The sequence below is a fragment of the Acomys russatus genome, chromosome 2 (assembly GCF_903995435.1).
Source record: "Acomys russatus chromosome 2, mAcoRus1.1, whole genome shotgun sequence".
NCBI lineage: Eukaryota > Metazoa > Chordata > Mammalia > Rodentia > Muridae > Acomys > Acomys russatus.
Window position 1 is genome coordinate 60033736 of NC_067138.1, and position 25027 is coordinate 60058762.

At 40.9% G+C, this 25027-nt stretch overlaps 1 protein-coding gene across 1 annotated transcript in view; it reads left to right on the forward strand.

The window, feature by feature from the left end:
- Positions 1-25027, forward strand: part of Plppr1 (phospholipid phosphatase related 1) — a 269647-nt gene that overhangs the window by 209359 nt on the left and 35261 nt on the right. Inside the window, exons 3-4 of the mRNA XM_051161956.1 lie at positions 11793-11981; positions 24839-24971. Of these exons, the coding sequence (XP_051017913.1) occupies positions 11793-11981; positions 24839-24971 (322 nt within the window). The remainder of the gene's footprint in view (positions 1-11792; positions 11982-24838; positions 24972-25027) is intronic.

The window sequence follows — 25027 nt, forward strand, 5'->3', positions numbered from 1 at the left end:
AAGATTTAAATAAATTAAGATGAAATGTGGCTAGCACACAACTGTGGGATGAAATTTTTATTTTATTTCAAGTTTTCACTTAATTGCTTTCTGTGGGATAATTGGCTTCATTTAGATGCAACCTGAACAAAGCAGGTGCAGACTAGAACCTGCGCTCTGCCAGCTAGCCCCAGAGATGTGAGAGTCTCAATTACATAGGGTCTTCTCCCCGGTGTGGATGTGACAACCTACTGACTAATTTCAAATGGAAATAAGAAAACTCCTTACCTACTCATTTTAACAGACACAGGAACATCTAAGTCTTTCCGCAATGTAGAGATTTACCTGTTTTAATTGGGAAGAAAAACAGGCTAGTTGATTTGGAAAGGAGAGTTTTTCCTTTTCTTCTCATTTGCCTAATCTCCAAGTAAAGCAGCAATGAATGCGTGGGGAGAGAAAAGAATCCTGCTCCTTTCTGCAGCAAAATTAAAATGGTGGCAATGCTTCTCTTTAAAAATGTTTTAAAGCAAAAACTGGAAGATGTTCACCCGCAATTGTCTTTCTCCAATCGTTATCTTTAACATTTGGCTCCTCAGAGCATGCCAGATATTGAGTAAGATTTGCTTTCTCTGTCATGTGAAAATTACTTCTCAGAGCAGTGTTTTCTAAATAGAACTAAGACCTAAAATCTCATGAAGAGAAAAGAATTCCTATTATGACTAACAAATGCGAATTTGTTATTGAGCCACAAACATGAATTTGTTATTGAATTTTGTTTGGTTGAAGGAATAAATGAGATTTTAAGTTTTTGCTTTGTTCTGAGATGAGGTTCACTATGTATCATTCCATTTTCCAAACAATTCTATCATTATTCTTGAAGTTTATAATAATTGTACTTTGTGAAGGAATAAGTAAGTATAAAAAATTTTATGCTAAATTGTACTTCTGATAATTTCCCAATGCCAGTAAGCCTGAGAATATTCCACTAGCAAAACCTGTCAAATTTCATCTTTACACTAAGGGAATTAATGCACATTTAAATCCTCAAGTAAGTTATCGTTTCTTGCAATATCACACATTAAAAATGTATTGTGGATATTTATTATTGCAGCATAAGACAGCCATAAGAAGTAATAACACGGCTCCCCACTAGATTTGTTAGGACAAGTGAGAGGTCAGCAGGCTACACATGAGGCCAGAATTCTACTGGTCTTCCCGAAGCCAATTAAGAACTCAGAAAGCAAAGGCTGCATGCGTGACTCAATACTGGGCTGCACCAGTGCTGTAAAGTCAGGTTTTGCTCATGCACTGGCTGTGCCTGCTGATTAAGCCCATAGCTCTCTTACTGAAAACCTCTTTCAATTATGAATGAGGGAAAATTTTAAGATGGCAAGAAAATCACATTTCCTTTAGGAATTATATGTGTGGTGTCTTCAACTGGTTCTTTAAAAATTGAGAAGGCCTCATCTGCATGGATTAAGGAGGCTGCTTCTCCATGCTCACTCAAACAGACTCTGACCACTTATTCACTCAAACACTCTGCCACAGATGTCTTAGATCTCAGAAATGGTATGTATCTTTTGTCCTTTGAGCAAGGATTAGTATTCTGGGTGATTAGACCATGCTAGTTTTTTGTTGTTTTTTTTTTTTTTTAAGCTCAACGTTGTTTTCGATGCTTTTGGTTGGAGTTGATGATAGAGTTTGTGATGGATCAAAGGCTCATCTGGGTCTTCTCAAGAATAGTGTCACCTGTGGCGTTAGCGTGAGAAGGTTAATAGCAAAGCTTCCGCATATCCCCTCTGTTGTCCTTATAACTTACCCTCTGGTTCTCCGTCCTACGAAGTAAGACCCTGAGCATCAAAACCTGAGCATACGTGTGGATTGATGGCAGGTCCCATGCCAGATCACTATACTCCTAGACTCTCCATGGACAGAATGGGTCGTTCCATCTGGAGCGCTTTGGATTGGCATACTAGGTAACCAGCTGCACCATATGAACTCACCACACACTTCAGATACAGGATTTGGAGGAATCAAGCTGCAAGTCACCTAGAAACCTCCTCCTTGAGGGGGGGCTTTCATGGTATAGGAAGATGGTGTGCAAGCTGCCAAGGCAGGTGACCAACCTGTAGCTCTCCCCAGCTGTAAAGTCTATGAACCACGACAGTGGCTAGACCAGCAAAATGGCCACAAAGGTGCAAACACAGCACTGTTATCTTGGGGGTAACCAACAGCTGTCTAATTAGACTTCACTGATCAATGGGATGGAATGCATTCCTAATGCCATACACCTGGCTAGAAAGGATTTTTTTTAAGAGCAAAATTAAGTCTTAGGAAATCTAAGAAGCATAGAGAGGTCTCACCATAAACTGCAGCAAACAACTTAATAACCATCAGAATTATGGTTGTGCTTTCTTTCTAGGCATCAGGGTCTGTTCACTTTGCATGCATGTTTCATTCTTCTCTGTGTGCAATCTCTCCACTTTCATAGTGTTCTCAGGTTCAGGTGGCCACACAATTCTATAATCCTGGACTTGTCATGTCCTGAGTTCAAGTGGTCCATAAGGTGCATGGTCTGAGAATCTCACTTCTAAGTTTTGGAAGAACTTCATTCATGTATGTCATTTCAGGAATTGACCATTAATTAAGTCAGATGTGGGTCAGGGAGTCAGTTTTGCAAGAGAACATGTGACTATGAGTTTCTGTGTGCAATTCTCAAGTACGTCAGATCATGATCTGGAGGAAAACCTCAAGTGATGTTAACCACTAGGCCTGTGGGACTCCTCTGTTTCAAAAAAAAAAAAAAAAAAAAACTTGCAAAGTGAAATGGGCATTTGTTCACAGCAGGCCTCTAAGGAACAGGGCTTGCTGAGAGTGGCATAAGATATTTGACCTACAGGACCCAGAGATCTGCTTGTCTGAGTCTTCTCAGTACTGGGGTTACAAATTCAAACCAGTATGCCAGATATTTATTTATTTATTTATTTATTTTTAATGTTTACATATGAGTATTTTCGCCTACATGTATGTATGTGCACTGCATGTGAGTGGTGCCTGTCAAGACCAGAAGAAGAGCCCCTGGAACTAGAGTACCAAACGTTGTAAGCCACTATGCGGGGGCTCGGAACTGAACCCAGGCCCTATGCAAGAGCAGAATGAGACCTTAACGGCTGAGCCATCTCCATAGCCCCCCATGCTTAGCCTCTTTCTGTGGGTTCTCAAGGGGGAAACTGAAGTCCTCAGGGTTCATGGCAAGTTGGTTATCGGTCGTACTGTCTCCTGAGCCCCAAGTCAAATTGCTTTCATTTCGAGTAAAAAGAATCATTCATTAGTATTGCTACTCTGCTTATCTTATATCAGTCAGAGGCTCTGCAGTTATAACTAATTGTAAAGTCACTAATCAACAATAGTTATGAAAGTAATTACTGCCAACTAAATAGATGCTGCTTGTTAAGATATTGTGTGATGAGAGGAGACCTTTGCCAGGCAACTTCTGAAAAGGGAGACAAATACAGGCCCTGAAGCATGAGAAGAATCAAAGAAATAATAAAATCTGGCATTTTTCCACCCACCAGAGGAGCTCACCTAGGCTGATACCATTGGAGTTTCTTCCCTTACAGTGGCAAACACAGAGAGAGACATTGGGCCTGGTGTGGGCTTTGAAACCTCAAAGCCCTCTCCCCTGACATACCTCCTCCGAAGCCTCCTAATCTTTCCCAAACAACTTACCAACTGATGACTAAGAAGTGTATGTACGTGAGCCTATGGAGGCTGTACTCATTCAAACCGCCACAAATAGGTGAAATGAGCGTTCATCACCAGGACTGCCTTTTCCAAGACCTCCCTTTCCGCCAGCTCTCATTGCTCTCACTTCCTCGTGCATGCCATGCAGGTTGAGCTCTGTCCTTTCTCAGTTTGGAGGCTGCCTGTAGGGGAGGCATGGTCCCTGAGCATCTCAGAGCATAGCCTGCCCAAGCCCTGCATCCCTGCTGTTGGATCTTTATCTATGATGAGTCAGCGTTCTTTCCAATCTCCATGCTGCTTTCTCTGATGAAAGCTGTGCCTGCCAGTTTTGTGCATTCAGCGTCCCTTCTATGTGTCTGTGTGTCTGGGTGAATATATGCTTACATGTGTGTGCAGGTGCTCGGATGAGCTAACAAGGATACCTGATCCCTTGGAGCTCAAGTTATGGGTTATCATAACTTCATGTGGTGCTGGGAACTGGCCTTGGGTCCTGTGGAAGAGTGCTCTCAAACGCTGAGCTATCTCTCCATTCCCGCATTTGTTATTTAAGGGGAGTCCATGTGAGAACGTGCAGGATGCTAGATTGAGAGATGCACTATGTATATTCCACCACTTGAGTGATGGCTCATGGCACTCGCTAGCCTAAACTGTTTCTGTTTTGGGGGAATTCTCCTTTAGTAAACATATGTGAAGGACAAAACCCAGTGAGTGTATTGCAGAGAAAATTGTTTGTGCTATCTAAATATCCATGTATTAGCTCATATTGCACAACAAATGGCTATATAAAAGGTGACTTTAGCAACAACTATTCCTTGGTCCTGATTCAGAAGGCTGGAAAATCTAAGCTCAAAATCCATCATCTTGTGGTGGTTTGTAAGCAGTCCTGCTTGTATGTTTACATGGGTGACGGGTCAGAGACAAAATGAGTCGGCTTGTCTCTCTTTATAAATATGCCAATCCATTGGAGCATTAGAATCCTGCCAGTGGCCACATCCTCCAAAAAGAATTACTCTTCCTTTCCCAGCATCTACCAACTGCCGCCAGCTCTACATTGATGTCTTTCCTCTACCAGCTGGGAGGAAATTGCCCAATCAGTTTGAGATTGATTCTTTCATGTCCTGGGGCCAAAGCAGGAGATATCTTTGACAAAATCATCTTAACACGGTTATGGTGACTAACCAAGAGCAATGGCAATATCCCACATTGTTTGGCAGACCTATGACCCTAACTCATAGGAAGATAGCCCATGCCTTGCCCTTTAGTTTTCCTTTAACAACCAGTGTCTTCTGGGAATGACATTGTCTACCCATACAGGGTAATTATCTTCAAATATATTTATTAAGACAGGGCCTCACTCTATAGGCAAGCAATACCTCAAACTCACTATGTAGGCCAAGTTGGCCTTGAACTTCTGGTGAAATCCTTGCCTTGGCCTCTCAAGGTTAGGCATGATGGTTGGGCAGGATAAGATGTTAACTCTTTAGTAGCAGAGTAGATTGATAATATAGAAGGTCTGAAATCCCAAATTGTAAGATCAGACAGAGAAAATTTCAGTGATGTAGATAGGATCACAGGAGTCATGAGTAATGTAGCAAATACAAGGGGGTCCTGAAATTGTAAAATTGGCTACTGGCTGGATATGGCATGAATTGAAAAAAAAGAGGATCCTAAGATAAATATCGAGATTGTTGTGTGATTGAGACAGTGGTGGTTGGCTGTAGTAGAGGAGAGAAGAAATATGCTGCTGCCAGCTGCAACATCTGCAATATCTATAAACACTGTGCTGCTGGAAAGGCAAAACAAAGAGGCAGTAACAGAGATGTGAGGGTATTTGGAGTTGCTGTAAGAATGGAAGTGACAAAAAGAGACAAAACCTCCAAAGAGAAAGAAACTACAAAGATGTGAAGGACAGAGCTTTGGAGGGCACCATCATTTATGAGTCAGGCTGAGTGAAAGGAAGAAAACAAAGCCATTGAAGGAAGTGTCAGGAGAGGGAACTTGGTAGTTTTTAGAGGCTAAGGAGACCGAGTCAACTGCTACTCTCACACTAAAATTGTGTGCAGGAAGAAATAGATAATTAAAAGCAAGAGAAAGAACTGAACCTTTATCAAGCATTTTACATGTGTTTTGCTAATTACAAATGTTAACTATAAAAGGGTAGTAAAATTGCACTAGAGCTCCGTCTCCTGCAGGGCTTTACCATTCACTAATTCTGAGAGCTTGGGAAAGTTTTCTCTTTTCTACATGTCAATAACTCATTATATCTCACACTTATTCCACTAACGATTCTAGAAAACAGTCTCTTCTCAGGACACGATGCCCACTCCTCACTTACTCCTCATGGTAACTTAGAGAAATAGGCACTACCATATTAGTAACTCATTTCACAAATGAAGAAACTGTGGCAGAAAAACGTAGGTACCATTAAAAGCTTCACCTCTGAGTCTTCTGGTCTTCAACATGCTTTCTACTACTGAGCTGGGTGCTCAGTCCATTTGAAGAATACAGTGCTCTGATATGATGTCTCAGTTTAAGGACAGCGTCAGATAACTGCTAATTATCACATCAGCCCTTTCATAGGAATCCAAAGGAAGAGCCCGTGCCTGGATTTGTATTTGATATTAACAATTGCTTTTTTTAAATCTCGTATTAAGAAAGCATGATTTTCTTATGTAAATTGACAACTTACATCCAGAGGGATAATTCCTGCCTCTATTTTATTCTCACTGCACTAATTTCCTTTTTTCTGTTCCAACCTCTTATGCTTTATTTCATAAAAGTTGACAGACTTTCTTTGTGAAATGAAGAGGAAGAGGTTAACACGCCCCACTGCACAATCATTAAATAATTATTAACTTTCATACACATATGGAAAATGGCCCCTGAAGGCATTTAAATAAAGTAACCACATATGTTCTACATAGCTTATCACACATATAATATGTTTGGGATCTGACTTTTCCCCAGGCTACATAAAAATTTTAGTTTAAAGGTCATTAAATAACCACCCCAGATTCATAATGTGAGTTTTGCAACCTTAAACAATTCATGTGATGTCTTTGTATCTACTTTCTCTTCCTCAAAATGAAAATGATAACGTGCCTCCCATACAGGCTGACACAACAGAGTCCACACATATGCTGGTGCAGCAGTGTATGCCTGTGGTCACTGCCACTTGGCAGGCTGAGGCAGGAGGCTCACTGGCGCCTGTGTGTTTGAGGACAGCCAGGGTAAAACTGTGAGGCTGTGTTTCAAAACAAAAGAGTTAATTTATGTAAAGGCCTTAGAACAGCTTCCAGGATTCACATATCCTATACCACTACCTTCACCTCCTCCCTTTTTCTCTTTCTCTACTCCTCAGCTCTTAGCTCTGATGTTCTGGTCTCCAGACCGTCTCAAAAGACTGCACATACCCTAAGGTCCTCACAAACATCTCCCCAGAGCTTGCTGTCAGTTGTTTCATATGTACCCCTCATAGCCTACTACTTTGGTTTTCACTCCCATTAATGCTGTTTGATGGTTCCTCGTATTCCTCCAGGGGCCTTGGATGTTCTTCTTCCATATTGAGAAATAGGCAACTTTTTGAGCTGTGCAGTTCCCTGGAATTCTCACTAGGACCTTGATTTTGCAACAGAACCATGTGAGTTCTTACTGCCTACGCACCATGGCAGGGCTTATTCTGCGCTAGTCTCCTTCATCTCCTCACTGTACGGAATGCAGTATGTATTCACAGGGCTGGACCACAATTAATCACTTACATAGGCAGTGTGCCGTCTTCTCCATCCTCTTTGCACCTACCTTTCCCGAAGCCAGAAGCCCCTTCCCTGCTCTTCTGTCATTCTCTTCCCTATCACTTTATTGGCCACCTACATGACTCCTACATAGGATCAAGTGACACTCTGTGACAGATCACATGATCTGTTCCTGGTGTGGACAAGTGCTACCAGAATTGTATAAAACATCTTGAAGAGCGTGGCTAAAACTGAGTCAGAGGCAAATCCCTGGAAGAGCTGTCAGTTTTTTATCATTAGTAGTCCATGACCAAATTAAAACCAGAAACCTCATTAGAAATGGAAATATTATTTCGAGTTGAGTTGTTACGAAATTCTGTGGCACAGAGCATGAAGGTTGTAAACTATACTTTTTTACACTTGACACCAAATACTAGTCCTATCATCCTTCATACACACACACACACACACACACACACACACACACACACAGAGAGAGAGACCACTGTTACTACATGGAGTCCTGATACCCCAGCTTGTATCGTGTCTATGAATCAGTGATCTACAATTACTCTAAACTTTTATGATTATTTGTTCGTTTTTTGTGACTTTCTTGTTACAATTCTTTGTGACATTTATTCAGCAGCGATCTGGGTAGATCAACCATTAGAGGCTGAGTTTCTAGTTCTACTAACATCTGCCTCCCAACTCTTTGTGGTGTGATTTTCATGCACTTTCTTATATTAGACTGTTATTCTGTGAGAAGAAGGCATGGAAAAAGCCCCTGGTGTGTGGTCTCCCCGCACTTATTATCATTCCTCATCCATAATTGCCTCTGTCACAGTGACATCTTCACCTCTTCCACCAGTGCTCAGCCTGGCACAATCATACCATCTGTCTGTGTGACAACAACATTATGGGCTCCCTCCATGCATCCCTAAATGGGCACAGGAAGGAATCAGAGATGGCAAGAATGCCAGCTGGCACTGGTTGCATGGACCTAGACAGTGATGGATCATGACCCAGGACAGGGAGGATGGCTGACTGCTAATTGTCTATCACCAAGCAGTGGAGCAGGCCTCTCTGGTCATGGGCACAGCTTATCCTGTATTGCTCATGTTCCTGTAACAACAGAATTGTCTTCTTTTTATTATGTTGTCACAAAAGAAGTTTCAATGGAAAAGAAGAGTCCAACCTGAGTTCTTTATTGCTTTAATTTACCCTTCTCTAAAGGACAGTATTCAGGAACATTCTGGGGAGTTCGAGAATTGTTTGTGACAGAAATGAGATTCTAGCTGTTTCAGCAGGAAAAGAGCTAAGGCAAATGATCTCACTCTGGTGAGTCAGTCTGTGTATAAGCTGCTGAGCTTCCTGCCTACCTTCACCCATCAAGGCTCAACCATTTTCTCTTCTTTGTGTCTTGTAAATGATTGATTCACATTCATTTATTCATTCATTTCTCTCTGAATGCTGCTTCCAGGATTACTTCCAGGATCAATCAGGAAAACGCTCAAGATTTATACTATAGCCTTAAATTTAGGCAGATGAAGTTAGTGTTTTGTTAATGTTGCAGTTCATTTATTTTGACATTAACATTAAGACATTTCTATACTGTTTCAATTCTGTACCTTTGTATTGAGTCCGTGTGTGTGTGTGTGTGTGTGTGTGTGTGTGTGTGTGTGTCTGTGTGTGTCTGTGTGTGTCTGTGTGTGTGTTTCTCTTTCAACTTTCTCCAAAGGAATTGAGGGCACAAACAGTCCTACTAATATAGAAGTTTCTTTCCCAGAAGAGGAATTTAGATGCCACTTTTACTCTGGACTCTGAAGTGCTTCCCAAGATCCTATCTATTCTCCAACCAGGTATCTCCTAAGAGCTGATAAAGCTAAGAAATAGAGAAATGTGCTTCCAGCCATGTGGAAGAAATATGCCAAGACATGCCATGTGCATACTTGGAATTTAGAAGTCAGCTGTAGGTAAGAACTCCACCTGGCAGAGGGTACTTTCAATTGCCTACCTCTCAGTCCTATAGTATATATGCTTATGCAGGAATTCTCCCTGCTGCTGTAAGGAAACCATCCAAATATGTGCCTCAACAGAGAAGGCCAGAAGACAGGTTGGTAGTGTGCAAATGTCACCAATAAACAACTCCATGTATACAGAGACACAGAAGCAAGTCTGGAGATTATTGCTTAGATAGTCAGGAGTTGTGATGAAAGGACCGCTGGATAGAACATGGCAGACATTAGAAAAGTAAATCAGAGCCAGAAACTAGTCATGTATAAAGGACGGTGAATGGAGTGTGATGTGGCCTTCTGGAGTATGGGAAAAGTAGTAACTGCAGTGGCCAAAAGAAATGCATTCATATCAGATGATGGGGAGTCTGTACTCGCAACACACTACAGCTGAAAAACACAAAAGTCTTCTGAGAGAAAGAAGAAAGACATAGAAAAAAAAAAAAAGAGAGAGAGAGAATGAAATTAGAAGGGCTGGTGTATAAGAATACACCCAAAGAACTCCTAGGAAAAATGGTCCTTCCTGCTCTGGTGAGGTAGACCCAAGGAGGGGTCTCCCCAGAAGGAGATGCTGTGATGGTTTCAGAAGGGTTAGAATGGGAAGGCATGAGGCTGTTTTCACAGTGAGGACAAAGGATCAGAAAAGGATTTGAGAAACAGTGCCTCTCTCTACTAGGACTGACCTATTTTCTCTTCCTTGTTTCCCTGCCCTTCTGTATAGGACACAGTTTTAATGCAGCATTGCCGATCATTTTCGGTTTGTCTGCCTAGGGAAGAGGGTGTTGCTGTTGTTTATCTGCAGATGATAATGTGCTTGTATTCTAGTCCTGACTTTACCACTAATCGGCTGCGTGACTCCGAATTAGTCATTCTAGGACTGGAATGAGAAATTCGAGGGTAGAGCATGCGCCTTGGTAGACTGCTTGTTTAGTATGGACAAAGCCTCGGATTCTTGGCTTCTGTACTCAGCACTGGATAAGTGGATCATGACAGCCTATGCCTATAGTCCCAGAACTCCATAAATAGAAGCAGGAGGAAGAGCAGTTCAAGATCATCCTTGTCTGCATAGTGAGTTCAAGGCCAGCCTGGGCTACGTGAAAATGTAGTCCATGTCTCAATAAAAGTTCAGTGTTCCCAAGCCCTTAAATTCCCTTTCCTTGCCTGACACGCTCTTGTAAACAAAAGCAATTTTAAATTGAAGTTGTATAGACATCTGACTATATTGTTTCCCCATAATGATTAACTTGATGCCTTTAAAAAAAAAAAAAAGCACTTGAAAGCATTTTTTCTTCACTTTAATTGCCCCGTTTCATCAGCCCCCATTGCAGCACATGCTCAGTTACACAGAGGTAATCCAGCCATCGTCAGGTCTGCTCTCTAATAGTGTGTGGGAACTGAAGGAGTCCGCCTTCCTTCCTGACTTCAGCTTCCGCAATCTTATAACCAAAAAAACCTTGTTTTCTACCCTCTGTTTTTTATTGCTTTCTCATCTTGACATTTGATGTCTTCCAAATACAATGTGAAAAATAATGTTGAACTTCCATATCCCATCAAGCCCTCATACGTCTTACAACTGCCTACACCAAGGACCATCTGGAAAATTCATGAGTCAAAATGAAATTGTGTCGCATTATGTCTAAATCTTTTGGAGGTTGTGTGTCTATGAAAAGACAGGATCAACAGCGAAGTCCTTAGTTTTCTCATAGAAAGCACGTTGGAAAAACATGAAAAGCCCTTCCTGATGTAGAGTACTTGCCAATAATATAGGCCACAGTTCTGAAAAAAGCTTCCTAGCCATGCTAGACTTTATTTCATTTTCTTTCTTTTTTCTTTCTTTCTTTTTCTTTTCTTCCTTTCTCTCACTCAGTCATTTATTCCTGCCTAACATTTTGTATGGTAAGTCTATGTAATAATTTATAAAACTTCTCACACCAACGTTCTTCCAACTCTTAAGCCACTGCCCTTTAACCTTTCACCTCTGACCTAAACGCACATTTCCATACTAGTTTCCACAGATACTCAAAAGCATAGCTCTAGAGGGTGGGACTCTCGACAAGCCATGCTGGGATCTGCCCTTCAGATGGGGTCTGCACATTATTCGCTGAAACATCCAGCAGATGTTAGCAGGCAGACAAGCTAGCACACCATACCAAAGCCCAGAGCCTACTGATCCAGGCCCACTCACACGTGCCAATACTGAGCCCAGAAGTGCTACAAGGCGTTGCGGGGTGCTGGGGGCCGGGGGCGGGGGAGGAGTGTGCTCTGAGGAGCAAGCGCTGCTCTGAAGCCCTGCTAACGTCTCTGTGTGGCCATGCTGTATTTTCAGCTTGTCATCATGGCTGGGACAGTGCTGCTTACCTACTACTTCGAATGCACTGACACTTTTCAGGTGCATATCCAAGGATTCTTCTGTCAGGACGGAGACTTACTGAAGCCTTACCCGGGGACGGAGGACGAAAGCTTCATCACCCCTCTGGTGCTCTATTGCGTACTGGCTGCCACCCCAACTGCTATCGTAAGTACAGAACCCGTTCTTTGTTGTCAGGCACCTAAAAGTGTTCCCTGTCTGCCTTTTCCCCCACCTCTTTCCTGTCCTCTTGGGCTCTACCAGCAAGTAGGTTTATCAACGGTTTCCTGTCTCAGCTGAGACAGACTGGGTGGAAGTTTGGGGAAAAAAAAAAAACATTAAAACAGATTTTGCCTTTTATAGATAGATAATTTTTGCTTTTTAGTATCTGGGTCTTTGAAGCTATGTTTTTTTTTTAAACATGTGTTAACGTCAGAAATCAACAGATGAGGTTAGTTTGGCATGTTAAGAATAGCTACTGTACTCTCAGGAAAAAAAAAAAAAAGATATGCTCCGAGCTGTGTGTATTCAGAAAGAAACCCAACTGTTAGTAGTGGCACTGACATAGGCTGGGATCAGAGAGGAGCGGCTCCCTCCAGCTGGTGCCTCCTGCTGCTATAGTTGAACTGCAGAGGCCGGAGATGAGCAAAATTACTTGACCCAAAATTTGATGTCTTTGCCCCTGTCCAAGTCACATCACATTGAGCTTGGTGGCAACCTTGCCTTCATTTATTTTTCTGTTCCCTCGATTGAGGTCAAAAATCAGACAGACAGCCCTGTAGGGAGACTGCTGCAAGGGCATAAAGCTTGCAGGTCCCTGTTAGCCAGTCAAGTGATTTAATGCTTAGACATTATCATTTTATGAGAGTGTTAAAATAAACACTTCTGTGCCTGAACACATTGCTGTTACCAGGGTAGATTATACCAAGTGTAATTTCAGTTCCCTGCCTGTCCTTTCCTTTTTAATAGTTGCTCCCCACTCTTCCACCTCTAACATGCCCTCTGCTCTCCTTCAGTCGGGGCCTTAATAGAAAGAACACAGTGATTGCGCAGACATTCAGTTCAAGTGCTATTCTGAGCGGCGATGCTTCTCTTGCCTTATGACCAAAAGTGATTATAATTTTGAGGATCTAGGAATAATGAGTCATCACAGTTTATGTTTATTCAAATCACTGAGCCAGCCTCAGCCACGCTCCCCTTAACCAGCAACACTTCAGGAGGAATGAGCGTAATAGCGATGAGGTGCGGCCCGATGGTGTAGCAGGGTGGTTAAAGACATCAGGTCTACCGTGCAGCATATCTGCTTCACCTCACTGATTTCTTCTAGACAAGACAAGGCTGTCATTGGACTTAGAAATGACTTCCTAAAGCTCCCTTAGTGTCTGGGAGTACAGAACCTGGTAGGCAACCATGCTCCGCCCACTGGGCCATCACAGGACAAATTTCCTCATCTTAGAATTCCAACATTCCATTGAGAATCCCTGTTACGATCTCTCCTAGAGGGGTGGGACCTACACATAACTTCTACGTCTCCCTTTCCCTTGTCCTTGCTGATCAGCCCTGGGGAGAGGAGAAAGTGTGGTTAGAAGACACATCTATGCACCTTGAAAGGCAGAAGACCCTAGTCCCCACATAAAACAAGGAAGAAGGGTAAGGTCTGCCTAGCATGGGATGCTGGTGCCTCTACCAGGAGGCAGCAGTTTAGCCTGGAATTGGATTGTGTTCATTCTTGTTTCATAAGCAATATCATTTTCATTTGTGTTTAGACATGAGTTGCTGAACGACCCATTGAGTTACTAATACAGTTTATTCTTTTCTTCCTAGTGTCAGGGAACATGATCATTCTCCATATTTTTACATAATTATTTATAGATATCAATAGAAACATTAATAAAGATGAGTGGAAAATTAGAATGGAAAACAATATAATTTCTGAACAAAATCAAAAGCAAATTCTTCAAAGTGTTAAGTGCACATAAAAGTGGGAGAGGAAATGTGGGAAAGTATTTGGAGGGAGGACAGGGCCCAGGGTAAGGAGAGCAAGGAAGGGTCAATGTGACCAAGGCCCAATAATATATGTGTATGAAATTTCACAATGAAAAACACTGTTTTGTATAATTAAAAAAAGAAACCAATTTATAATTGATGTACACTCTGCAGCTGTTATCTAGGTGATCCTTGCAGCAGCCAATAACATGGAACAGGATATACAAAGAACACAGAAAACATGGGTGACACTCGCTCCCCACCCCCACCCCACCTCCTTCACCTTTCGGTAGAGAACACTGAGGCACAGTTTGGCTAAATGAAGCCCCGAAGGTTCCATTTGTCTGTGAACAGATGGACTGGTATCTTCTCATTGGATCCCTTTGTTTGCTGTCCCTCTCAAATTAGGGGCACTGCTGGGAACCAAGGATGCTCACAGCTGGTGGGTTAATGGCAGAGAACAGTATAATCTCAGCCCGGCTAATCACCAGTGATCCTCCCTCAAGACCACAAAACTAGTGAGCAGCAACAAGCCAGGATTCCTCTGGGCGCTGGGAAGGAGCTGCGTTCACTTCCGCTCTCAGTGAGTCATGACTCACCCATCAGCAGCCAGTGTCGGGGCTCAAGGTCTCCGAGTCCTAGTGCCTCCTTCAGCACACAGTCAGAGCCCCAGCTTTCACTGTCTCCACGATGCAATCACCTCCTTCAGACTGGGGCCCCAATAACTGTGTGACTTCTCGCTGCTTATATTCTTGTGGGTTCAGTTTTCTCATCTTTACCCTTTAAAGGGGGACCAGGCACAATGATTTCCAAGACCCCTCTAGTTCTCCGATTTTTTGAGATTCATTGGATTTTGAAATGACTTCCTGAAGTTCCCTTAGTGTCTGGGAGTAGAGAGCCTGGTAGGCAGCCATGCTCTGCCCACTCGGACATCACAGGACAAATGTCCGCATCTGAAAAAAATTTTGATGAAGGAACATTTTAATGAAAGTTTCCACTTGTTAGATTCTCAGCAAGTCAGAGCTTCCTTTCTGGATCCACATCTGTATTTCCAGGCCTTTACATGTGCCACGGAACTGCACAACTTTTTTTTTCCTTAAAAGAATTTCCTGTACTCCCTGGGGTATAAAGAAAGCAGAGACCCCCCTTTGAGTGGTGTACACAGTAACTAACTGCGAGTTTCAAAAAAATTAGTTCTACCTGGATTGTCCTTAGCTTTCTGTGCATCTGCAAGCCTAGTGACAGTGGCTGAACAGAGTGTCACAGTCCTGTGTCTCCACAGACAAACATTAACGACCCAATTCACAGCTGCAGATACACAGGGGAGGAATAAGGGCCATTTGACCTGTCAGCTTCCTGTTTTCCCCTTTTATGCTTTCCTGACAGAAACTGTCAACCTCATATTGAAATAAGGCCACTTGGGATGAACTGCACGGGGCCAGTGTCACTGCTGTCTCAGAGCTTTAGGAAAGTTAAAGCTTGGAGAATTTATTGTGTGCAGAACTGTTTCTCTCACGCTGGTAACTCATACTTCACAGAAGCTTGCAGGGTGCGCTCTGACTACCTGGACAGCTTGGATAACTAAATACTTCTCTGGGCCTTTATATGTCTCAGAGGCAAGGGGGTGGGGGGTCGGAAAGCCTGCTTGGATAAGAGGATTTACTGGGCAGAGAATCTGATTTACCCTTATTTTATCTCAGTCCCAGTGGCACAAGGCATGAGAAGATAGCTATTAAACCTTTCTCTTGGCCTCACAATGAAGTGACTGGAGAGTATTTAGCGTTGAAGAAAGAGAACATTTGACTCCCTGCCCAAGAGAACTGAAATTGCTCACAGCTTGCATGCAAGCACACACACACACACACACACACACACACACGCACGCACGCACGCATGCACGCACGCACGCATGCACGCACGCACGCACGCATGCTACTCAGCAGCAATTTCCCCAGAAAGGAAAAGCCAAACACAACTTGATTGAAAGCCTCCTTTAGCTGGACTTGCAAATCTTCATTGGCGCATTTGTGCAAGCTTTTTGCGTCACATGTAAAACTGCACTGGGATCAGAGCAGCCTCCCGGTGATGCTGTGGCCTGTTGACTAGCAGATGAGGGCCACAGCTGCTCAAATAAAGGAGCCGAGCCGTTGTTGGCCTTGCCCTTTTTCAGAATTTGCCTCTTCCTGGCCCTGAACAGTCTCCTCTGTTGAAACTCTTTGACGTTTTCTCAATCACATCCTTTCCTTCTGCACCACACGTGACTTCTTTAAATAAAAAAATCCCTTGACCACTGCTTCTACTATGCCCCATATTTACAATTTACACTTTCTTCTGGGACAGACACACAGACAACCCAATTCAGTTTTATTAACTGAAAAAAAAACTTAAAAAAAAACAGCTTTCACATTTTTTTTGTTCATATTACAGATTAGTGGTCCAGATTTCCCTTAGCTGTGGTCATTTGTTTGTTGCACTCTTTCCAGCTATTCCAAGCATAACAGTATGCCATGCCATGACTGGTGACTGGTGACAAGTTCAAGAAGATTGACCATTTAGTTGTTTTGGGGTTTTTTGTTTGTTTGTTTGTTTGTAAAGAATGTTGTTTGCCTAAAAATGAGGGCTGGTTAAATTACCTGGAGATTACAATGGGCTTTACTTTTTTTTTTTTTTTTTTTAAGTTTTTATTTCTCATGTTCAGCAAAACAGAAGGTGTCAGTGAGCTGCATGTGTTTTGGAATATATGGTCTCACCTTTCTATAATACCATGCATAGTCTCAAGTAGGATACCCCTCTGAGTAGGTGGATGTGGCTCCTGGATCATATCCGGAGATGATGACTAGTATTTTATCACAGACACGGGATAGTTTTCCTAAAACAGTATCATATAAACAGTGTTTCCTATGTAAGCAGCTAAAAGGTGCTAGAAGTTTCCAGTGATGGTGTCTGTTATTTATATTTATGTGTAATAAAACAAAAGTCAATAGTTCTTGGGCTAGTTACAGTTTTGCAAGTAAAGGAGGTGGAGCCTCCCTGAAGGTCTGGAGTTTGTATGTAGCATTTATCATGAAAGATAAGGACTTAGAATAAAGGGTACTCTCATAATGTTGGCAGCAGAATCTATATTTTTTTTTCTAATTTCCTGAGTCACTTTTAAAATTGACAAACATTTTGGATGCTCATGATGACTGAAGTCTCCCAGGCAGAACATTGAGCACTAGCTGTCATGGTAACTGGAGATGCTATGCAAGATGCCAGGGGAGAGTAGACATCTGTAGTTGTACCCATCTGTAAAACCCATGAGCCACAACAATACCCCACATGGAAAGATGTACTCAAGGTTAAAATAGTGGCACGTGTCTTGGAGATTACCAACAGCCATCTAATTGGACTGAAGGCTGTTCGATAGAGGAAATCATGCCTAGTATGTAAACTTATCTTAGGTGTCCAGGCCAAGGACCCGAGAGGAGACTCTGCTATTGCCACTCTTCTATGACCACTATGACCTCTAACTGCATTCTAAATAATTATCCGTGTAGTTTATCAGTGTGATTCTCACCCCTCATCAAAAGAGTTTTGTTTTTTTGTTTGGTTGGTTGGGTTTTTTGGGGGGCAAGGGTTAGAGGGTTTTGCTTTGTTTGTTTGTCTTTGGTAGCAGACAGAAACCATCAAAGGAATATACAGTTGGCCAAAGGCAGAAAACAACCAAGTGTGAGGCACCCAGGTCCAGTTCCATGTACAAAACAGCCATACATCTAAAGCTCGGTGAATATTATGCAAGAGGAAGCAGAAAGGCTGTAAGAACCAGAGGAGCTGGATGTCTGCTACATGATAGTCTCTTCTACGTGTGACAGGGAAACTGCACCCACGACACCCCAACAACATGGCTGCCTAAACTAGACCTGAGTAACAACAGTATCAGTTGACCTGCCAATGTGGATGGGGAAACTCTCACAAGGCCTCAGCCCTAAATGAAGAGCCTCGGACAATTGAGTGACTGATGAGAGAGAGAAAGAATCTTTCTCCTCTGGAGAGGAGCTCCTTAATTGATTATCTAATGCCAAATGATCAGCCCTAAGTATTCGTACATGTGAACAAAACTTAAAAGACTCAGGAGACTCACTTCATAGGAAGTGTAGCCATAGCGGGAAGGGAAAGCATAAAAAAAGATATTACATGCAAATGAAAATCAAAATGGAACAGGTGCACAGGGTAAACTTATATCCAAAGCTGAGGGTTTGGGAATATTTTCATACACTTTTTCAAACATAATCTTAAGTCTCTAAAATCCCCCCAAATCATTTGAGAGCCTATATTTTAAAAGGCTTCAAGTTTTAGAGCATTTTAGATTTTGAAATTTGAATACTCAGTTTGTGGCCATACTTGAACAAAATACTCTTTAAGCCAAAGGGCTTGTTCAGCAAGAGGATACTTTTGCAAACACTGAACACTGGTGTGCGCAGCACCTAAGTACGTGAAGAAAATATTAAGAGGTCTGATGAGAGGAAGGTTTCTGTGATGTATCTAGCAGGCTGCCTTAACACCGAACCGCTTGCCATGGACAGACTGTAGAAGACCAGTACAGAGTATCTGACTTTATTCTGGACCTTATAGGCCTAACAGGCAGACATAGAAGATTCTGCCTTCTAGCCAAGGAATGCACATTCTACAACGAGCATGGAACATTGCCTAGGATAGATCACATTAGACCACAGAATAATTCTTAGCATTTAAGACTGAATCATATCTAGTTCTTTTCTGAGTACGGTCATATAAATCTACATGATAAAAATCAGAAAATTCACAAAATTAAGCAGATTCACAAGTACATATAAACTAAGCAACACGTTCCAGAACAACAAATTGATCCATGAAGAGGGGTCGTTTGGTAGGTAAAATGATGGCCGAACTTTGGATCACCAGCACCCGTGTCTGAATTTGCTATGCATCTATAAGCATTGCTGACATGGAGGGCAGAAACATTGGAAGTCACTGGAGACAATCCAGCTAATCTCTGAGCTCCAGGTTCAGTGAAAAACACTATTTAAAATAAGATAGAGACTGAGGAGGAAGACACACCCAAGGATGAGTTCCAGCGTTCACTTGCATGTGCACATACACACACAAAAAGGGACAGACATGATAGAAAACAACATGCCAGGATGGAAGATGGCTCAGTGGTTAAGTGCACTATCTATTCTTCCAGAGGTACTGAGTTCAATTCCCAGCAACGACATGGTGGTTCACAACCATCTATAATGAGATCTGATGCCTTCTTCTGGCCTGCAGGTGTAATTCAGGCAGAGTGTTGTATATATAGTAAAATAAATCTTTTTTTAAAAGGGGAAAAAAAAAAAGAAAGAAAGAAAACAACATGCCAAAACTAATGGAATGAAACCATTACAGTTCTAAGAATGAATTTTATAGTCATAATACCTTGGTCAACAGAAAGAAAATATATCAAATAAAACAATGTTATAGCTCAAGAAATTAGGAAAATATATATACATCACATTAATATAATAAAAGACAAAATCATATCATTGTTTTAAAACATAAAACCATTTAACAATATTCACTATTCTTTCTTTATAAAAATGCCCAGTGAGTTGCCAGAATACAATAAAAATAATATAGAACATATTTATACTGAACAGGGAAGGGTCAGGTCTCATCACTTCTACTCAGCATAGTCCTAACTTGAGTAATTAGATAACAACAACAACAAAAATTAGAAGATGTCCAAATTCGAAATGAAAAAAGCATAATGTACCTCTTTGCAGACAACATGCTCTTCTATTGCAAAAATCCAAAGTATGTCACCCAAAATTGTGACAGTAAACCAATTCAGTAAAGCTTAAGTATGTAAACTTAGCATATGGAAGTCATTAGCATTTCTATACACTGATTGGTTGATATCAAGAAAGCTATGTACAATTGCTACAGAATTTAAATAATAATAAAATTAAGACGATCAGGAACAGTGTCTTCTGGACATGGCCACTGAATATTCATGAACTCACAGCAGCTTTGATTTCCTGCTCAGGACAAACCAGTGAACAGCCCAGAGTAGATGGGAGAAAACCCATGAGGCCGTAGCCCTAGCTGTGGAGCTGTTGGCAACTGACAACTGCTAGAAGAGTCCGTTCAAAATATTACAAAAAATCGTAGAAGGCAAAATACTTGGAAGTGTTTTATGATGTTGACCATGCTCTAGTAGATGGCCCACACCCGTGTGCACATGGGCATCACCAATTGGATTCAGTAGGTTATTACAAAAATAAAAGACTAAAGAAATGGCTGAGAGAGGTTAAGGGCATGTGCATTTGCTGCTCTTCCAGAGGAGACAGTTTCAATTTCCAGCATCTATATAATGGCTCACAATTATCTCTAAGTCCAACTTCAGAGGATCATACAGCCTTTCTGATCTCCAAAGGCTCAGCATGCACATGGTGCATAGACATATATACAGTAAGTGGTGCTGGGAAAGCTGGAAATCAACCTACAGAGGAAGGAAATTGGACTTTAAGCTCATACTCTGTGGAATAATAAACTCAAAGCAGATCAAAGACTCATGTAAACTCTATTAACCATGAAACTGATAGAAGAAAACAAAGGAAATTTTGATGATAAAGGACTTGGTATTAGTTCCTTTGGTATGACCCCAAAAGCACAGTCAATGAAAGAATTATAGAGAAATAGGATTATAAACTGAAATCTTTCTGCCTCACAGAGGAAACGATTGCTATAGGAAAAAAGAAGATCATACACAAAATGGAAGAAAATATATGCAACTCGACATGTGACAAGTGATTCATTTCTAAAATACATATAGAACTCAATAGTTCTTTAACTAAAAGTTATCAGACAACCTGAACAGAACACATGCAGTTTTCAGCATCATTACTCACCATGGAAATGCAAAGTACAGTAGCAATGAGCTATTGCCTCAAACTTTATTAGCATGGGCATTGCAAAAGACCAAAAAAAAAAAAGATATGAAGATATAACAAACTGGGGACCTTATAACAAGGGTTAGAAGAGATGTGAACTAGTAAAATTACTGTGGAAAAACAATATGGACACTCCTTGAAAACATAAACATGTAACTGCTAGGCATTCATTCACCAGTCCCAAAGGAAATGAAGTCGGTATATTGAAAAAGCTGTACTCACAAGCCCATTATAGCCTCCTTCATAGTAGCCAACATATCAGATCATTCCAAATGTCCATCAGCAGATAAATGCATAAATAAATGTGCTATACTCAATGGAATACAGGCAACTATAAACACTTAGGAAGTTATTTGCGGTGTGAATTAAACCTCAGGGTACTGTTATGTGGCATAAACAAGACAAAGAAATAAATACCACATGATCCCACTCATATGTGGAATCTAAAAGTTGAGCTCACCAAAACAGTGAACAGAACGGTGATGACTTGGGACTTGGGTGGTTAGGGAGAAGGGCTCAAGTAGAGAGTGTTAAAATGATTCAAAACTTCAGCCAACTAGGTACATTCCATAAACCTACAACAATGTGCAACATGACAACCAAGCCATTGCAATCTTGAAAAATGCTACTCACATCCCCAAAATGATGTCTCTGTTCGGTAAGACACATGCTAATTACACACACACAAATCACTATGTTTCAGTATGGTTTACAAATTTGCACTTGAGTTTTTTGTATGTGAAAAAATGACTAACCAAGTGTGGCAGCTGCCCTCATGACTTAAAGTATCCTTACTGCTGTGTAAAAGCTTGCATATCACTTGGGATTGTGTCTAGAATACCTGAAAAACGAAAATGCACCAGTGGAATTTATCTACAGTTCTTTCTTGCCAGAGCTAGTTTGGCCTTGACCACTTCTCACTGGAGGATGCTCTAATTTGCCGTGATTGATATGGAGTTTGTTGGCCAACAATCAGAGAGGCCTAAATAGTAAGACAGCCAAAACCGAACACATGGAGACTCCCATGTGCTACAGCTGCTCTTTGTACAGATGATGGATTGAGGCAGAATGGTCCAGCAGAAGTACAGATGGAGGGGCCAGGGCACTGCCAGAGACAGAGCTGTAAATCTGCCATCATGAGCAAAATGGCATCCATTGTGGGCTGCAAGCTTGGCAGAAGGCAAAGCCACCCTTTACCTTCACAGCCCTGCATTCTGAAACAGAATCAACCCCCACAAGAATAGAAGACCCAGTGAGTGGAGAAATGTCAAAGGCATGTGTGGTTACAAAGGTGACTGTCCAGAAAGCCCATTCACTGTGAAAGGAGCCAGACTGCTCTATCAAGTTTTTACAAAAGCCACATGACACCCCATTTTGACTATAAAATGACCATTTAATCTTCTCTCTATCTTCCGTCTTACAGTACTTATGCACCCAGTATATTCTAGGCATTGCCACCATCTGGGTATACATATTCAACCTGCATTTTATTTTTAATTAATTTTTATTGAGCATACAAAACAATGAGCTTCAATATAAATATGTTGATTAAAATATACTCTTGCTCCATTTTTTTCTCTTTTATGTTCCATACCCCCTTCATGGCTTGAATGTTTATTGGCAATATTATCTTTGTATCACATTTTGCATTCTTTTTTAAATTTTTACATTCTTAATGTTTTGAAATTCCATTTCTTTGTGTATGTACGTGAACATGAACGTGACACAATATATACATGTTAAAGTCAGAAAATAATGTGTAAGAATCTTTCCTTCTGTCATATAGGTCCCAGGCTTCAGAGATGTAACCAGTGATCATCATTTTAAGCAAAATATGCCAGACTCAAAAAGACATAGGTCAAATTTTTCTCTCTTTTGTGGGACAAACATATATGACATATTTCATTTATATATTAATTATATATTAGCAAAGTCTCCTAGGTAGGAGGTACATTTTACACTAAGGATGAAGACTGACATACAAATCTGGGTCTTCTAGAGGTGAGAAATCCTTTCTTCCATATTGGATTTTCCACTTCTTAGTACTTTCTGAGTACTATGCTCATCTTTGAATCTGCCTCTCCAGTGACTTAGTCAGCACTATTATCACTTACACTGTTACTACAAAGTGTAATAGTAATGATGACTACAGTGGGAATGCTATCTATCTGTTATCAAACAATAACTTCATTTTCTTCTATGGTGCATATAAAGATTCATACAGTGTTCTAAATAATTGATATATGCATACAAACCTATACAATGTGTACCTATGCATGCATATATTTTGACTTAACTATATGAATTATTGGCTTAACAATATATAGTTATATATATTTAAGCCAATAATAATAATACATATGTGTGTGTGAGATTATTTGGAGGGAGGAAGGGAAACATATAATTATATTATAATCTCAAGAAAATAAAAGAGAAAATAATTTCATAGTCAGGTAGCGTGCCCAAGATTATCAGGGCCAACTTTAAAAGTAAGAAAAGCTACTTCACAGTTCTACCTCTTAGCCACTTGTACAGAATAGTGAACAGTGAACATTTGAATCTGTAACTGATACTGAAAACACCAATAGCCAAACAGATAACTTAGCTACTGAAAGATTCCTGTTGTGTTACAGTCTGAGATTTGGGGGAGGGGGGGAGGATAGTGAAAATAGAATCATGTACCATATTCTAGAATGGCTCAGACACAATCTGGCTGTGTATGTATGGCCAGGTCTCTGAGACAGTTGGTGACTCCACCGCTTACCAGAAGGAACAAACACATAAATGATCTTGGTCTTGAAGTTTTGGATTTTAATGTCTGTTATCCAAGCATGTTCTTTGATGTGATTTTTATGCAGATACTCTATAATAACAATGATATAATGTATAAGGGACAGGAAGACTGGAGAGATTGCTCAGTGTTTGGAGCACTTGTTGCTCTTGCAGAGGACCTGGATTTAATTACCAGCACGCATGTGTTAGTTCACAACCATGCTAAACTCCAGTTCCAGTTCCACGCCCTTTTCTGGCCTCCACAGGCACTAGGGATGCATGTGACACACATACATATGCAGGAAAACATTTACACACACAAATACATAAGAATTTAAAAATATAAAACATGGGGATTCCTAAAACATTGATAAATTTTTCCAGCATTACAGTTTATATGATGGCAATGAAAAACCACTTTTAAATTATGATTTTTCTGATGATTAATTGGAAACAAAATTAAGTGTAGGATTTATTCTAGTTGACCCAGATTCAGTGCCCCTGTGTGCCTCTTGTATGCTTTAAAGAAACTTCATGGCTCTCTCGGGGGGGAAGGCTACAGATCTTCTGCCATGTCAACATGCCCTAATGCCATACACTCACTATTTAATGGATGGTAGTGATTCATAACTTTTATTCATTATTGATAACTTCTATCTTCAGTTGTAGCAGTGCCAGGGATTACTAAAACTAGTCCATGCTGACTTCTTATTTTAAACATAAGTCTACTGTGCTTAGTGCTATAGGGATAATTTTTAAGTGTCAGTGCAGATGCTGTTATCAAAGAGCTTACCACCCATGTAAGGCTATAATGATGTAAGGGGTATTAGCTCAAGAAGCAAGGGGTGGGCAGCAACAGCCCAACCATTTCAATGTAGCAGAAACACTCCCCAGGCAAAGATGATCAAATAAATCTCTAACATGCAAAGTATAATGTATTGTGAGATGTTTTTAAAAGTTTTCTTGGGCCATTAGCTATCTGAATCCTTCCCCATTGTTGCAACTTCCAAAATGAGTTAAAATTTTAATACTACAATAAATTTTATCATAGACTTCATTACACACTATTGTTTCAATTTACATTTAATATGGTCTTGGAATTTACAATATTTTCCCCTGAGTTGTATGTTAAATGATCAAATATTGGTTTCTCCAATTCTTTCAAAGAATGAAGTACAAAATGCTAATTCCCCATGAGCATGCTGTCTTTTAGAGAGACAACTGCAACTCCGTAGAAATTATGTTGTGTATCCCTGCTCTACCTTTAACCAAACAGTTCTCCTACTTGACATTTCTTCAACATTCCTTCCCTTCCAGATTTTTATTGGTGAAATATCCATGTATTTCATAAAGTCAACAAGAGAATCCCTGCTTGCTGAGGAGAAAACAATCCTAACAGGAGAATGTTGCTACTTGAACCCCTTGCTTAGAAGGATCATTAGGTTCACAGGTAAGTACAACAGCCTGGGGACCCTCGCTCCCGAGCATATGGGAAGCTTCCTAAAC